The 19,416-nt window shown below is 26.7% G+C and overlaps 1 protein-coding gene across 1 annotated transcript in view; it reads right to left on the bottom strand.

The window, feature by feature from the left end:
- Positions 1 to 19,416, bottom strand: part of LOC100568839 (intraflagellar transport protein 172 homolog) — a 110,000-nt gene that overhangs the window by 46,860 nt on the left and 43,724 nt on the right. Inside the window, exons 13-15 of the mRNA XM_003245979.4 lie at positions 16,314 to 16,614; positions 2,674 to 2,820; positions 2,367 to 2,547 (exon numbers count right to left, since the gene is read on the bottom strand). Of these exons, the coding sequence (XP_003246027.1) occupies positions 2,367 to 2,547; positions 2,674 to 2,820; positions 16,314 to 16,614 (629 nt within the window). The remainder of the gene's footprint in view (positions 1 to 2,366; positions 2,548 to 2,673; positions 2,821 to 16,313; positions 16,615 to 19,416) is intronic.

Raw genomic sequence — 19,416 nt, 5'->3', positions numbered from 1 at the left:
GATATCGAATAAATTGAAGTGGTTCAAACGTTATATATATGCGTGGACTAATACTACGATAGGTATAGATCATAAGTTTTTTTTTTTATTCTTATTATATTATTAAATTTTCTGAAGAATGTCAGTTTTTAAAAATACCGTTCAAAATGTACATACACGGCAAGCCTTAAACCCCGCAGTTTATTATTTTGGATTCTTGGTAGGTACACAATTATTACACCGCAATACGGAGTGTACCAAAGTTGACATGAAAAAAAAAAGTCACCGACAAACGTGAATTCTACATACAATAGTGGTATAAAATTTAAATTACAAAACTTATACCTACTACATTGTTCTATATATATGTTTTTTTTAAACTAAATTCAAACATCTATTATTTAAAAACATTAATATACAATGGAAATTCTGTGCATTCGTACATGTTAGATTTAGTTCAGGTTCCGCCGCGTATAATTAAAATGTGAGTCGATCCGAACCCGTGTATTAAATTGCCTTGTTATTTTTTTTTCATAATAATTATACTATACAATAAATATTATACTTGTGACGCTATCGGAACTGATGACAACATAATATTATATTATAATTATTAATGGTAGGTATATAGTTATATAAATCGCATAGCACAATTTTTATTGGCGACGAGGATAATATTATTATGTATAATTGAAAATGTACAAGAAGTAAAATTTAAGCAGGTATAATTTAAAGGAAACTAATTCAGTTACGAGTTTTATATTTCTCAACTCAATTAGTTTCTGATCATTGAAGTAGGTATTATGTACCTTATTAATATTCTATAGATTGAATTATTCTATATTATTTTCTTGGTAATTGTTTTGTTGTCGATTAAGAGTGTAAAACAATTCAATGTTGTGTAATTTTTACGATTTATTTTTTAGCTTCTTGATGGGGGCACAGTTTATTTAAATATCCTATGTATTTTGTGTGTATCTATTAATTAATTATGTACTAATATTAATTTATTTTTATTTTTAATTATTTATAGATTTAATTTTTTTTCGAGGCATCGTAATTATACCTGCCAATTATCCATCATGAGGAATATTTACTTAGCATTGAAGAATTGAGATAATTTATATAATTTTTAGATAATAAAAAATAATTACAGTTATAAATTGTGTACGAATTGGGTTTGGGTGAATAAAATATTGGTAATATGCACGTAAGACGTAAGTAATCAATAAGCATGAAGGCAATGTGTTTATTATTATGTTGATGATAAAATAATATTGATATACACACGATTGATATTTACATTTATTGTTAGAACGAAAATCTTAATGAAATTTCCACAATTAATTTTTATTTCTAGAAATATTTTAATTTACATCTGAATTCAACATTATTTCTTAACTCGAAGTAAACAAAAGAATGGTTGTTTTATAATTAAAATTCTTAAAGGATTTCGTTTAAACAATATATATAATATATATATATTTCGAAAACATTTAAACAGACAACTTCCTTATCTGTCAGACAACGTTGTCGTTAGTCCTTGTTCATTATTTTATTGATTATAGCTACAAGTTACAACCCTTATCATTATTATAATCTTAATGTGACAATTTAATCTGTGGACTACATAATATTTTAAATAGGCTTATATTGGGAGAATTTAATCATTTATCAATTTTTTTTTTAATATACAAAATGCTAATACTAGGATAAAATATTTATAATTATTTTTACATTAATATTAGGATTACTATGATTAAACCGAAGAACAAAATCTTACATCTTAAAGAATAATGAATAAATAATTATTAAATTTGATTTAGTTGTGTCCGTATTCAAATTATTTTTATACATATTTTTTCAGTCAATAAAATAAAATAAAATGGCATGTATGATCATCATTATATTTGCATCTACGATAAGTGGAAAACAATATTCGTATCGTGGTAATTTCTGGTTATTAGAATAAAAATACGTACATTTTGTTTTTTTTTTTATATTCTAAGTGGAGCGATTTTTTATTTGCAGATGTACGATACAATGTTTAAAGTTATTAGTTATCCGCGGAAAAGCAGCAATAATAATGGGAAAGAATAATAATTTCATTCTTTGGAAAAATAGTTTATATATTTTTATTTATTGCATTGTTTATCTTCGTTCGGTTTGGAATCATATGTAATATTATATTTCATAAATTTCCTATTACAGACCAGAGATCGCATGAAATATGCTTTAACAAAATTAGTATCTATATGAGTTTAGTGTTCATAGTATTGTGATCTATATATAAATACGACGTACATAACGTGTATATGATTATAACAGATGAGCAATAATAATATTGTTTATGTGCTATTTTGAAATGAATATTTATATACTCTTACTTTGCAGCTTTGCTAACAAGACCGGCTTTCATGTACAGCTGAAGCGCCGCCCTTTTATCTCCTTCAATTTCTTTAATTTCAGCTGCTTTTTCTTCCTGACACGTTTCCAACAGCCAAAAATGATATCGCGATTTCAACTCGTCGACGTCTGGACGGTTTTTGGATTCGGCCAAATTAATGGCTAACATATCATTTGATTTTACGACACAATAATTGTATTATTATAATATTATACCTTTGTACATATAGTATAAAAACGAAATACATCTCATGGCAGATGGCATATTAATTATTTGCCTAGCATTACCGTTTTCCCATTTGTGTAACGACAGATACATTTGAATTGCCTTTTCCACCTGATTCTGTTCCAGGTACAATGCTTCGGCTGCTTGTGATTGACCATTGAGTACCGCTATACGAGCCCACACTTCTGGACAGTCCATTCCATCGCCATCTAGAAAAAAGTAACAGTACTGATAAAATATATTGCACAGATAATGATTGTATACCATTGTTGTTAATACTAACATAAGGTGTGTTTTCGCGCTTAACCTGTTTATACTTTTAATCAGATGTGGTTACATGATTTGGGTTATTGGTCAAAGACTCGCGAAAACGATGCATTTGTGATTAATATAGATTCTATTTTATTTATTAGTTTTATCATATTATTTTGTAGATTATCAATAACCATTACATTTTGATGGTTACAAATTATCAGTTACCTAAAACCAAAAGTTATTACCAAAAGTATAATCAAAACCGCGAAAATGACTTGTTTATAATATACAGTAACCCGGTTACATTTGGTTAAGCGCGAAAACACGCATATAATTAATATTATTGTTGTTAATACTAAATAATATTTATCATTGATCTTCAGGATGGATTAACAGTTAATAGTTAATACCCTATCTGTACCCAGTTTTTACGTAATAGTATATTTAATATATCGATATCACGCTGATAAGGTAATATCAAAAAAGATTAGTCTGCTTGATATGTCTTAGGATTAATTATTGATAAATCTGAGAACAAAAATGTTTCAAGGTCATGATATTCTATTGAAATAATGGATTTTCTATTTGAATCAAATTTGACCATTTTGAGAATTAAAATCAATAATATTATGCCATTAAGAGTAAACCGCACACGCATGTATTTTCTCCGTCTTGTAAACGTCAGAAATATCAAATTTGCATTCAGCGGGATCAATTTTGTGTTGTGAGCTTAATATCGGAGTGTTGATTTTGACCTTTAATATTATCAAAGCTAAAGGTAAGAATATTATCCAAGCCGATTCGCTGTCTATTATTGATATTTTAATTTTAAAGTGAGTAATGCCTATGTTAAATAATAATTTAAATACATTTTTATAATAATCATAACGCGTTTATATTTTTTTTTATTAAAAATACAACCGAGTTCCGCTTAATAACAAAAAAAATGGAATTTGTTCTAACGGAAACCTTAAATTGAAACTGGTTGTAAAGGGTCTGTGTGATTTTTAATAATTGATTTATCAATTATTATTGCCACTATTATAGACAAGACTATAATTACCTACTAGTTTTATACTTTTATATAGGTAAAATATAAATAAGATTTTTTTTTTTAAATTCAATAGTTAAGTACTTTTAACAAATGTTGTATGATATATAAATATTATGTATATTTGAATCACAAGGAGAATGTGTGATTAATCTTGACCTTTTTATATAAATTAACTTCTGCTCGGAAAATTTATTTTAATTGCAAAAAAAACCTGTGTAATTGCCCTCAAACGTAAAGGTGCCGACTCTTTAGTGAACAAACCAATCTCGTATTCGAATTTTCGTTAGTTTAATGAGGTACCTACAATTTAAATTTCAAATAGTTTATAAAATAATAATGTTCGTTTGAAAGAATAATTAAAAATGACTACCGTAAACTACCCACTAAGCTATAAGTTACACATTTTTGGTGCTGAAGTTTTCGCAGAATTAATGTCAAACAGTTTTCACTGGCCTAGCACGAAACGAATTAAGGAATTAAAAAAACATTAGATATAGTTGTTAATTGTAGTTTTTCATATCCCGTTTATTGCAATCTTAAAAACGTAATTGATGATATTTCGGCAGTTAAAATAAAATAATACTATGTTAACATAAGCAACAAAATAATGACTAACTCTCATTATATGAAATTTCAGAATATGTTAGGCGTGTCCTTGTGTAGAAAAGCTTTACTCAATGCTAAAGATTATAATCAATCGTTAGGCCGAATATATAATTATTTTTTGAACGATAAGCCTATAAGCTCTTATTCTTATAAAATATTATGTTTTAATTAAAAGTTTTGAAATTGGTTTCGTAAATATTAATATTAAGTTTAATTTATGAATATTATAGAAAATTTTAAGTAAACATTAACATATCTTCAGTTGTTGAGTAGATTATAATAATACATTGCATAAGCACCGAAGTGCTATGGAAATTTCAGAAACAATTTTTATAAAAAAACAATACATTCTCATATACTGTATATTTCATACTTGAGTTGATTAATGCCATTTTTTGTGAATGTGAGTTTATCGTATGTTATTTTTTTCCTGAAATATAGTTTTAGGAATAAGTTGACGTTTTTACTTCTTAAAAAATCTCTGTTTGTTTTCAAATTAAATGGTATCATTTTTATACCTCTTGTCACTAATATTTTAATCTAATAATTTATTGAATATTTCATAATGCAAGAAACCGTTAGACTTAGGTATTTTTGTTGAGAATCTTTAAAATTACCTATGGAATTAATTTCTTTTCTTATAAAATATTAGAAACATTAATACAAAAATGATTGAAAAAAAGAAAACTGATTGCGTAAGTTATAGCTTACTTGCAATAATAGTTCTATATAAATTAATTGTGTTTAAAATATAATAGAGTTTCTTGTATTTCTATCTTATGAAATGTTTGAATGTTTCTATTTTCAGAGATTGTATTTTTCTTAAAAATAATATGAAATGCTAACGAATATTTGTATAAGTATGAGACGAGATATTCTTTAAAATGTTTAATTAAATCATTGTCGATCAAACATCGGTTTATTGAACAATAGAACGTTATGTAAATAACCAATTTAAAGTTCCATTATTTTATTATTTTTTTAATATTCTAAAAATAATTATTGTTTTCCTAAATCCCGTTATAATTGTTGGAATATAAAAGAAAAATAAATGATTCCGTTGATTTATTTTTACTTATGAAAACAGAGACGCGGAATGTCTGCTCGAATTTAAATCAAAATCAACATAATATTTTGTTATACCAAGCAATTAAATTAATTATTAATTTAGTTTAAAATATTAAATTTGTAATTGAATTGTCTTTTATTAGGTAGGTAAGTATATTATGAGATTAAAATTTATTTTATAACCCAGCTCTTTAATGTCAATCGTCATAAATAATTTGATTGGTAGGTACGATCAAATTTGATGACATTGATTTTTCTTTAAACAACTGTTCTATTTAAGTCGTTACCTAGTAAAACCTATTCAGTAATCCATATTGACATACTGCTTTTTAAAAAACCTATTAAATAGCTATTTAAAATTTATTTACATAGGTATATTAATACTAATAACTTAAAATAATTATACTATTATTTGTATTATAATAATTATTGTGTATTATTCCATCGGGCACGATAATTTATTGTTATTTGTATGAATCATTAAAACGCGTTTTCATATTTTAATGGTATACATACGTGTATAATATTTTAGCGATATTTAAATTTTAAATATAAAAATGAGCTGACGAATTATGACGGATACAGAAAAAAGAATTATGAATGTAAATGCAGTAGTTATAAATGATGAATGCTGTTTAATATTTTATACAAAAGCACCTATAAACAGTTCTTAAATATACATTTCATATGGCTCAGGTCAAGAGACATTAAACCCTTCAAGTAATAATTTGAATTTCACAATGGCTTAAAAATTTTATGTGCATCTCGTGTAAACTCGTTATTTTATAAAATTTTATATATATCTATAAAAAAAAAAAACACATCGTAGGTCGTAGGTAGATATAGTAATCTGTTTACTGGCATAATAATTATCAACAAAATACAAATAAAGGACAGTGTTATTACGTAGTGACAGTTAAATGTATAGAAGTTACGACACTGTGATAATTATTTCTCACACCACATTAGGTTTTGATAAACAAACACAATAATAATAAACATTTTGAATATTTAACACAATAAATAATGTGCATAACAATTGGTATTTCCATTAAGGTCATTCTGGATAACTTATATAATTTCCACATTGCACAGAATTTTGCATAATTCAGCCGTTTGGACTATTAATAATCCTAGAATTCACTCTAATCATAATAAACTTTTGAAATTCTAAGTTTACTTATTTAGTTTCATTGGTTGACCATTAGTTTTAATTTGAATGCTCAATTAATGTAATTACATATTAAGAATTTCCGTTATGATAATATTAATATTGTTCAGATATAGATAAGACAAACAAATATTATTTTAAATTATGTTAATTTTGTGTATCATAAATTTACACAGAGACTTTAATTTAAATTTAAATTTATAATTATTATTAATATATATAATATTATGGTCTTTAGTATTCTAGAGACATAAAATAAAAACAAAACAACACAATTAATTATTTTTATATTTTAAACGTCAGTATGAATAATATTGACAGCAAATGTTGCACCTGAAAAGTTGTAACATAAAAATGATTATAGGTAACATGTACAATTGAAAAATAGAAAAAAAATTGTTAATATTCATCTTTATTGTCTATAATATGATAACGAATTTATTTTAATTACATTTTTCGTTAAGGTCAAACTCTATTTTTATGAAATCAATTTCTAAACTTTGTTTTTAACTCATTTTATCGAAAATCGAAAACTTTTTGAAATATTGAGGTTGCGTAAAAATCAATAAAGGAACTCTCTTCTTGTGACGTGGGACCACTTGTAAATATTTATAAAAATGTATTTAAAGTTAAAAGCTTTAGCATACTTTATTTCTTTGTTTTTACTTTAATTAGTGTGATATAAAAAGTTAAACATATGAATAAAAAATAAAAAAATAATTTGAATTTTGATACTTACTTATTATAAGTTTTAGTTATTGATCATAAATTATCATACTTGGCCATTTCCAGATATAATAAATATTTAAATATTTAGAATAAATAATGCAGTTTTTTGACTATTAGTTTTCATTTTCTGTATCCCAAAATTATTTAATTATGAATTTTGAGAAATATATGTGGTACACCTACGACCTACCGATACAATAATATTATAATAGTGATTATTTAATTTAAGATTGTGTTATAAGGAAGCTGTTTTTTATAGCGAAGATGTCACATGTGTAGATGCATTATTATGTGACATTTTCAATTTTAAAAGAAGAAATACATAATATTATTTTGATCCCATTTCAAATAAATATCGTCCTTAGTCATATGGTAAGTTTAGTTTATGTTTTATTATAAAACAATTTGAATTTATATAAATATTATAAAATATGTGTTTGTGTTTTTAGTACATTTTTAATTAAATGGTAGTCTAAGATAAAAGGTCCAATATATTTATTATAAAAGTAATAGTTGAGTAAAATATATATATATGTATACTCCAACACGGAAACGTACCTATTTGCATAATATACGTTATACAGTGTACAGCACATTTAACTTAAACGATATAATATGTAGGTAGTCAGAATTAAATTCAAATGGTGTTGTGCACAATTATTAGGTTTTAGTGTTAAACATGACTTATTTAATAGATATAAATAACTAAAAAATGTATGTTAATTTTCTTTTGCGGGTATAGGAAAATGTATCTTGTGTTTTTATTTTTTCACTTAAAATCTTTCATATGATAACATTTATAATTTATTCAAAGAAATTTAATTTATAGTCAAACATATAAAAAAATATGAGAAATAAAATAATTTAATTTAAAAATAATAAAAAAAAACTTGAATACAAGAATTCTGGTTGAAAATGCCAAGTCGTGTAGATTGTATTAATTGTGTGTTTGAATTAGAAAACAATTTAAGCTAAGTCTACTTTGTTCAAAATGGGCAAAGGGTGTGCAGTAAATTCCACTTTTTTTTTGCAATTTATTGGTTGTTTTTTCTCACTCTGGTAAACTACTGCGAAAATCGAAAAACGACTTTTCAAAAGCACCAACTAGATCATATTTCCAATCTAAAAAGTTACAACATGGTACTTTTGAAGTTCTTCTCCACCATAAATACTGGGCAGTGAACACATACATAAAAAAATAGGAAAAAAGCATAATTTAAAAAATAATAAATTCCTTACGCCACTCGGAATCCAAAATGATAACAAAAAAAAAAAAAAAACTGAATAATGCCTGATCGAATAACTACTGAGTTTGCGTGTTAGGCAGTATTGTCTTAGCTTCGCTCAACTCGGTGTAAAGATATAGTTCGTAGATACTAACATGAATATAATTTTTACAAAGGGTGTGTTTATACAGTATCGTAATTTGTTTTAAAATACAGTTTTTAACAATTGAAATTACGAAGACATAATACATACTACTATTATAATAGTATATGCGATGTTGTTGTTCGAAACAAATATAGCTAATTTGAAAAAAAAAAATAAAATCTAGATGAAGTAAAAATAGTAGAGGAAAAGTGAAATGGTGAAGCTAAATAGACAATATCAAGGGAGTTGACAATATTATTAATGATTCTAACTGTTAATAAAATATCGACTGTTATAGGGTAGATTAGAATAGTATCTTCGGCGTCAATGAACATTTTAAAAGAAACTTTTGTTGTGTTATCAAATATAATAAATTATGTGCGTCCGCATATAGCTAGTGCAATGTCTGTGTATGTTACATTATTTTTGAAAAAAGTTTTTTTTTATCTAACTGTATTTATATCCATTGTCATTGTACCTACTATAGAACGACAACGACGTATATACGCTATGGGCTCAGGCGCTCAGCGTTCTGAATATCCTTCAATGCAGACGAGAGAACCGAATATTATTAAAATAATTAATGTATAAGTTATAACACTTTGAAATACGTCACAATATAATATAATAATATACATAGGTACAAGTTCATTGTGATGTAAAATATTTCCAAATAATTATATTTAAATAAAATCACAGGATCGCTGATTACAGCGGGACTACATGGGGGTGGGAGATGACGCAATACACGTCATAATATACATACGAATTCCATATTTATGCAAATGTGAGCACAAACACACTGATTCCCATTAATAGCAGGATAGATGACAATAAAATTGTCCTGTATAAGGATCAAATGAAATCGACACGCGGCAACCAGTCTCTTAGTAAACAATCTCAAGACAGTTGGAGTATACAATTAGACATGTTTTTTCCATTTGACCGCGAGTCCTTGCGTTCACGCTTGTATGTGCCCATATAGAGTAATTCTAATATGCTGGCATGATCACAGGATTATCTATCCTGTATTACTGACCAAATTCACTTGTTTTTTGTCCCCCTATATCTAACAGTAGGTACTATCCATCCATATTACTCTTAAGCCTTAAAGTACAGTAGCCATTATAGTGTAGTAGGTATTTTATTTAAGCATCGTATTTATTAATTATTATAAGTATATTGTTATTGCACACTATTATTATTCAGATTGTATAAGCAATTGTTTGGAGTCATTAGCATTACAATTATATAATTTAGAACTCATATTAATTTACGACTTAATCGCAGTATTAGTATTTAATTACTTAAATTACATCCAGAGAAAGTATAGGGCTAAAATAATTTACAATTAAATTATTCTTAAGCACTACAAGTAACCTAGCTCTTGCACTAAAACATACAGAGCCTATACATCGCGTATACTGTTAATAAGAACTACCTAAGATAAAGAATAAATTACATAAACGGTATTCGAATCACTTTAATCCTTTAAAAATAGTGGCAGGAGAAAAGTGCATCTCAATATCTTATCAGTCCAATAAGTGAATACACGAATTAATATAAATCGAATTACGTCATGCGTATCAGCTATAATACACTTCGCAGCGACTTCGATCATCGAACTCGACCCCGTGGAGACATAATGTCCACGAATATAATATCAGCACTAGGAATATTAGAAAACGCACCTGCGAGGCGACCTACGAGACTAAGATTATGGTCACATGACGTTCATGATATATATACTCATCAGACACAACACGTCATATAATAAAATAGTGGAATAATATTTTTATTAACGCACCCCCTAGACTTATAAAATTAAACCACCAAACAACCTCAGATGACACCGCAGGACTCTTAACATACCCAATATGCACACCCACCTTAGTCCATAGTTTCGTATTATTCTTATATGTACACATAATAAACTAATATTTAAAACACCGTTTAATTCGTGTGGCAGAAAATCAACCGTGACATCTTCAGGAGGACCACATTCGGACGGGGATCCACATCGACCTTCCGGCGCACACCGTGATTTATGTATCCCTCTGCTATGTTATAATATTATATTCGTTAAAAACCATTCGCCTCAGACCGCCTCGGGCGCGTGTTGTTTAGGCTACTAGGATATTTCCGGCGAAGTGTCTAAAATATATTATATTATAGCGAAGGCGCGAGAATAAAACATTAAACCGAAGTGACAAGAAAAAACGTTAATCGTCAAGAACAGCTACAACAGCGGCGAACGAAAAGCTTATAACCCTAAATTCTTTTCACCAGAATTCCTCGAACGCTGCTCTCATCGATCGGGTTTTCCAGTGTCTATCGCCGTGTGAAAATTACAACTCGCTGCAGTGCATAGATCCCCGAGCCGCGGCACCGGGTCTATTGATGGTAGACATATTCTACCACCTCCCCCCACCCCCACCAATAACCATTCTATTCAGTCATTTATCCCTCGCGATACATTTGTCTCTTTATCAACCCGATAACTTATGATAATTGCAAATGTCGCGACCGGGCCGATTCTCCGCAACGACTTGGGTGATTATAAATGGGGAAATATTCCCTCGGGAATTCTCTTTTGCCTCAAAAGATAAATGGCCTCGGTGCGCTGAAATGATACGACGCGCGAACTACACAGTCGACGCTGCTGTTTCTTTGCAGTTCGCTTTCGTTCATTATTCCTCTAGAATAATAATGAACATTGACCGTCGACGGTCGACTACTGTGAATCTGTTGGTCAAAAGACTGAGAAAACACTATCGTTTTTAATTAGACCCATTTCTCGTGTCTGTGCGTTGCGCATTGTATATCGAAGTATATAGAATCACGAGACGATGGCGAATATCGTGGCTTAATACAAAATTCATCCAACCGCATAAAATGTTACTTTCGGTAATAACTTCGTATCGTGAATGTACGACGACGGCGAAATAAAACGGAATACCCACACACAATTTATAACAACTATTGATTAGAGTTAAATACTTTAAGATTGATATTAACATTGTTGATTAGATTTACTTATCCACACAAATGGATATATTTTATTATGTTGCACTAAATCATTTGAGAAATGTTAACCTTTTCCAATGCCGATGATTGAATGGCTATTTAATTGGAGGTCTCCTAAACAGTGTTGTGCTTTAGAACATTTATCTAGATAAAAACTTCATATCTTTATCTTATCTAGATAAAAAATAAAATTGACATCTAATTTTTATCTAGATAAAAATTATAGCCATCTAGATAATTCACAAAATCCATAGCTAATAATAAGTAATAACTATTTTACAATCATTCGATATAAAATAGATAACTTAATAAGAAATCTCATTTGTATTACTTGAAAAAATTGGTTTTAAAATAATTTTACATAGCATTTATTATTAACTATGAATAATGCACAGATATAAACTACTATTATAGTATATTATAACTGTTGAATAATGACGATTTATTATGCCAATATGCATAGAAGATGCGAATTTTTTATATAATTCTATAATACGGCCCATACGAGGAAGTCTCATGCCCGTATACGATTTATGATTTTACGAACGCCGAAAGAGCCTTTACAAAAATTGGAACTAGAGATACCCCTCCATACATAGAGTATACTCTATGCCACCATAGGCCTTACGGGTAAACAGGGCTTAGCATCATGTTGGTTTACGGGCTCGTTCCCTATATGTTCAGACTTCAGATCATAAGTAAACGTAAACCAAATATTATAGAATATTAGGTATATTATTATATTATATAAATATATATATTATTCATATATTCTGTGTTAAAACTATGGAATATAGCATTATTGCATTTTGCATTATTCAGAATCTTTTTTTTATGATTGGGATAATATGATGTTACCGACTTATCTTTAGCATGACTGGAATATTGTCTAATTATGTAAATATTGTGATAAAAATACAAATTTATTTTAATTTTCAATTATTAGTATAAATTTAAATTTTGAGATAATACCTTATGTAAATATCTAGATAAAAATTATTTTATCTATCTATATCTAGATAATTTTAAATTCAGATATCTTATTTATATCTAGATAATTTTTTTTTTATCTAAGCACAATACTGCTCCTAAATGAAACATTTCATTAACATGAATACAGTGGATAGTTTGCTCATCACACCGTACTAGACTATTATTACGAAGTTAATTTAGATTTATTAATACGATTATGATAACATGGCATCCTGGATAGTCAATTTAGCCATATCGCAAATTCACAAGTACGTTCAATATTTTGTGTTACGGTTGCCGGTATTCATTATTCATTTAATAATCATAACATTATAATAATGTATACAAAACATAATATGAAATAAAACCAGAATAAGATAACTATTACAATTGGCTCAAAAATAAATTATGATAAAATTGCATTTTTTAAGTCATTTGTATAATATGAACAATTATTAATAATTTACATTAGTTTGAAATTCTGCTCCTTGATTTACTTAATAATAATACTGCATAATATATTATTTAAAGTTATGCCCAGTGATTTGCCTTACATAAAAGTTAAAAAATCTCCTTATAATAATTATAAACAATTTATAAGGCATAAAAAAATTACAACGTTTGATTTAATATCAAGAAAAACAAAATCGGTATAACATACAAACTATAATTGTTACGATTATATAATAAGATTTTTCCAAATAAAATCATTAAGAGGATGTGCCTAGGCGCACTGTTTATTTTTCTCACTGGCCCTGCACGCGCGACATAAAGACAAAACGCATATTTACGTAGAATAATTTTTTTTTATGTTTTTGAGTTATCTTAGAAAAAAATCAACCATTACAGAAACGATAGAGAATAATATCTTTGTGGCTATTACATATCAATGTATCTAAATATTGTCTCAAAACAATATAAACATCATTTAAATGTACAAATTGTTAATATTTTATTTTGAAAGTCGAATGCAAAGTATAATATTAATAAAATATAAAACGATATGTCATAATATAATATAGAGATGTAAGCTTGAACATTTTTTTTTTCATTGAAAATTTCTGATAATTTCTTTTTTTTTGTACTTTTCTTAAATGAATTAATTTTTAAGGTTAAATAAAGTTTTAAAATACTTTATAAAATTACTGTTTTATTTTTATTTACATTGTTAAAAGTATAAGGTCAAAGTCAAACAAAACACTTATAATAAAAAAATATATAATTTGGATAAAATTGAGGAAGTGACTCTAACGATAAATTACCTCCGTTAAAAATTTAAAAATCAATAATTGTAACAAAACGATTATACACTCATAATTTATACTGAAGTAAAAATACAACATTTTTAATAAAATATGAAAATGCACATTTATTACCGAGTTAAATATTATATATTGATATAGGTTAGGTTATATAATATAATGATTTGTATTTTTAATTTACTATATTATGTTCATTAGAATAATACCAACATTATATTAAAATAGGTAAATGGTAATAAAAATACATATTTTAAAATATAATTAGAAAAGTTAAATATACTACAACTATATAATATCAAAAGATTTATTTGATAAGAAATTAATATGATAAATTATAAAATTTTCAAAATGTTCACCAAAAAAAATGTTTATGAAAATGTACATCACTAGGCATATACCATTGATTTTAGGCGATTTTATCTGTGTTACACGTAGGTCTGAAGGAGAAAACAAATATTGAGCTGACATCTTCTTAAAATGTTCAATGTTCATATTTTTTATTAATTGATCAACTATCATATTCAATGTTGTAAATTATCAGAATATAACGTAAGTAAAACAGGGTTGAATAATATTTTGTTTGGGTCACATGTGGTTTATTTTAAAAATATGAGTGAATCCATCGTCCAACGTAGGTGATTAATTTAATAATGTACTTTAAATATTAATAATTATAATAATTATTGTTAGAATTTAAGTTTTTATTTTTTTAAAGGGTATATGCTCCGATCTACTTAAACAGTATGTTTACAACCTAAACTTACATAACAAATTCTCTAAACACACCAATGGACTGTCCATGTTTCATTATTTCAATATTAAGTGTATAATGTTACTATAATGTTACTATAATATACTCATATTGTTACTCCAATCATAAAATACGGAAGTTTAAAATAAATAAAGGTCAAGTAGTAATAAAATGATGAGCGTCCAGAATGAGATTTATCATTAATTAAAAATGGTTTTTTGACATATATATAATTAGAACATTTAATCATACTAATTACTCGGTGAATGTCATAAGCGTGAAAACTGAGCAATTTTCGAATTAAATACATTATTTATAATTTGATTCAATTTTTACTGGTAGGGAAATTGTATTAAAACTTATTAATATCAATAAGTCTATCGGTACGTATACAACGAATTATACTAACATTTATGGAAGTTAAACAACCGTTTGTTTTGTCATTGGATGGTTTTTTTTTCATTCCTATTCTATCTTAAAAATTGTCATTTCTTCTTTTGTTATTATTATTTAATTGTATCTGTCGGGTAACATCGAGATAGAAATGGCAAATTTATCGAGTGGGTAGACTCTTAATAAATTGACGTTAAATGAGTGCGATGCAGTTGGTACATTTAACTTGGAAAAACAGTTTCTTTTTCCTTTAGCTTAATACGTTGAAACTGCAATTTTAAAACCGTTTATTAATGCATTCAACTATCCCAAATAAGTAATTAATTTCACTTAAAAATAACAGAAGGAGTTTTTCAAAGAATTTCTCAATTGTTAATTGACCACACCAAACTTCTGAATTTTTCAAACAGGTTTAAATTATAAATTAATAAGATGTAACCAACAACCAATACTAATATGAACCGCATCAGCGTGTAAATAATTATCGAGTTTTAAACTTATATAACCAGTTAAATTTTTGTTTTATTCTTAATATTGTTAATACGTATTTTTATAATATTTATATATTTTATAATCAAAGAATGCGTGAACATTGATTATACAATTAAAAAGTATTAAGTGTGCTGATTCCAACCAAATTATGGTCATTTGAAAACAAACTAATATACTTTTCAAAATAATGAGTCGTTAAAAATGATAAATATTAATTATTGCTTATGTTTATATACCTATATGTAAATAATATTTACTTATGTTATATAAATTCAAACTTGGTATAAATATATTTATAGAATTTAAATTTTTTTTAATGCTTTTCAAAAATTAAGTTTGTTAGTCTGTCTCATTTAAATGTGTATAATATTATGATGATCCTTACATACAAATATAATAATTAATATTATTATTTTATGGAAACTGCATAATATCCACGTACTCTCTGGTCACCTAATATAACTCGTGGTCAGTGAGAGGCACATAAAAAGTCGAATACCAAACGGAAGATTCAATAAACTGAGGTAATATATTATTTGATTATACTTAACTATTTTCCTGTGCGAACTTTTCAGCCATCTTATAAGTTTCTTGCAGATACCATGCTTTGCAGTAGTCACCGACACCTGCCAAACATCTTGCAGCTACTGGCAAGTTCATAAGCTGTAAGCCAATATCTGACAGGTTTTGCCACATTCCATCAACCTCATACTGATGATCATCACTGTCCTCCAAACTTTCCAGGTACAATATAGCTCGTCCAAAATCACTGTCGTGCACAGCCGTGCCAAATTCCACGAGACGTTCGTCCAAGTCGTACGTGTGATGCCGTTCGCCTTCTTGGCAACGGATCTGCACACAAATATGATATAAAACAAAATAGAGACGACCATTTAACATATTATTATTCTATGTCAAACGCGGAATAAAAAAAAATATATATTTAAGACTAGATAATTAATATTATTTTAAAACGTACACCTACACTGTTGGTATGTAAACAAAAGTAGAAAACATTTATTATATTTTTAATCTTATAAACAAAATTATTTACGATATTTTGGACTTAGTTAGATAACTCATAGATGAAAGCATATAGATAATGAGTAAAACAAGTTGTTTAAAACGTGTAGTACTATTTTTGTGCATAATTATGTTTTAATGAGCACAATAAAAAATAAAATATGCAAATTAGCTACCGAATCGTCTTATATTATTGTTTGTTATATTGTTTTTATCTTTAAATGTATCATTATTATAACTTTTGAGTTATGATTTATCATCATTAATAAATCTTTCTTAAAAAAAAATTTAAACGATGTAATTAACTATTAACATGATAAAATTATTTTTGGAACGATTTATTGTATACAATTCTTTATAATTGTATATCTATTAACTTTATGTAAATAATTAAATGTAAATTTGTGATAATAAATAATAATAACCATTTGAATATTGTTCATTTGATTTATGATAATATATTAATATGATATAAAAACTAAAAAAAATTATTACATATTTAAAAACAATATAATAGTTAAAAAATTATTGATATTTTTTTGAAAATGTTACTCATAGAATTATTCATTTGAATGTTTTAAAAATAATAAATTATGCTTATAAATTTATTGACGTATTAATATAACAGTGGATAAAAAAAATGAACTAGTAGTAATGGATACATATAAACATTTCCTAATAGACTCATAGATAACTAGTTGATAAATAAATAATTATAAGTACCTACTTTATGTAAAATTGTGTTATTATTTATTGATTTGTACAAAATAATCCATACAATCATTTAAACTCGTAAATTACGATTGGTAATACATTTTTTTTTTGATCCCTAACTTTCAATTACCTACTTAAATAATAGAAAAATTTTGAGACGTTAACAAATGCGTCACTGAGTTGAGTATTTTGTGTTTTAAGAAAATAAAAGTATCTTTTTAAAAAAACAAAAATCGTACTAACAACCTTAAAGATGATATTTTAGAGTTAATATTTCATACAATGTAAAAACACTCAATATTTTTTTCATTTAAAAGGGTAAATAAGAGGTCCAACCTTGGGAGGTTCTCAAACAGGGATTTTACGATTATTATTATTTGTATCGGTTTTAATAATTCGTCACCTAAGAACCATCATGGCCAATCTCAAAAAAATCAAATATGCGTTTTATATATCAATAGATTCATATTTTCGAGACACGTGAGACCAAGTGATTAGTTTTGATGTTTGACCGTTAGGTTCGCTGTAATAATTCCAAATGTCATCATGGCCTATCTAATATCGTTCGTTATTAGTGGTATCATGGCCTATCTAAAATTTTTATTAGTGGTATCATAGGTGGTATCATGGCCTATCTAAGATTGTTATCAGTGGTATGTTATGTTATCATGGCCAATCTAAAAATATCGGAACTGCCAGCAATAATAGAGAGCCGTCAGCAGCCAATAATTCGATGAAATTAGTTTTACTAATATTATAATTATTATTGACAATAAGATGAAACGTTTTAGAGTTAATTAATGTCAAAAGGTATACCAACATTTAAAATTCCTAACAAAAAAAAATGTTTTTTGTTCACCCTGAAAAGTTGCGAAAACTGAGATTGACCATGATGGTTCTTAGGTGGCGAATTATTATTATTAATGTATTTTAAGTACAGAATGTATCGAGTTCGAACCACGGTGTCTGTGGATCAATTTTTTGCATACTTTAGAGCAAAGGTGCATTAACTAGTTAAAAAGTTAAAGTTAAATTTGTTTATTTTCTAATAAACTTATGAACTTAACTAGTATAATTTACAGTTGAAATAACTTAGCTTTTCTCAGTTGATTAAAAAAAAATTCATCAAGTTAAAAACATTTTGAATTTTTTCATTTACCTATACATAAATATTACTATTACACATAAAGGTGATGTACTCATCTTCACATATGACATTCAATTGGTATACGATATAAAAAAATGTATTTGTTAAATTATTAATTTGAGATGAGTATCTATAGTTTAAAAATTAAATTAATAAACAATAGTAGAGTAAAAGTAAAAGAGTATACAATATACATTATGATAAAAGTTCAATAATATTGTTTTTTAAAATTTATAAATTAGAAACTAGAAAGACACATTCACTTTTTATTTGATTTACATACTAATTTAAAAAAATAGATTAACTTTTTTTAAACTGAGTTAAGTTAATATTTTTTTCTATATTAACTTTTAACTTATCGAGTTAAATTTATAATTTGTTAACTGTTAACTTTTAACTTATCGATCTAGTGTCCTCTTAACTTAAATTAACTTAACTTAACTTGAGTTAATTATTTTCATTAACTTGGCCACCTTTGCTTTAGAGTTAAATTATACACTTATGCACTGCTATTATCACGGGGGTCCGTAATCTACCGCAGGTAGATTGCCTACACCTGATAATACACTACTATCATGGCTGCATACGAGTTGATTCCAGGGTACCTGTTTACCTGCACTGATACTGTTGAGTTGATTCTTGAGAAATTTTTAGCCAACCTCCTCATGGTGTTTCTTGGGCTAGGCTAATAATAGGCTGAACATTTGACTAAATATTGAAAATAATATATAATAACCAGGAAATCAACTCGTACATACGAGTTGATGACC

Source organism: Acyrthosiphon pisum, chromosome A1, assembly GCF_005508785.2.
Source record: "Acyrthosiphon pisum isolate AL4f chromosome A1, pea_aphid_22Mar2018_4r6ur, whole genome shotgun sequence".
NCBI classification, from domain to species: domain Eukaryota; kingdom Metazoa; phylum Arthropoda; class Insecta; order Hemiptera; family Aphididae; genus Acyrthosiphon; species Acyrthosiphon pisum.
The sequence above is the reverse complement of the archived record's forward strand: the minus strand, read 5'-3'. Positions and strand labels throughout refer to the sequence as shown.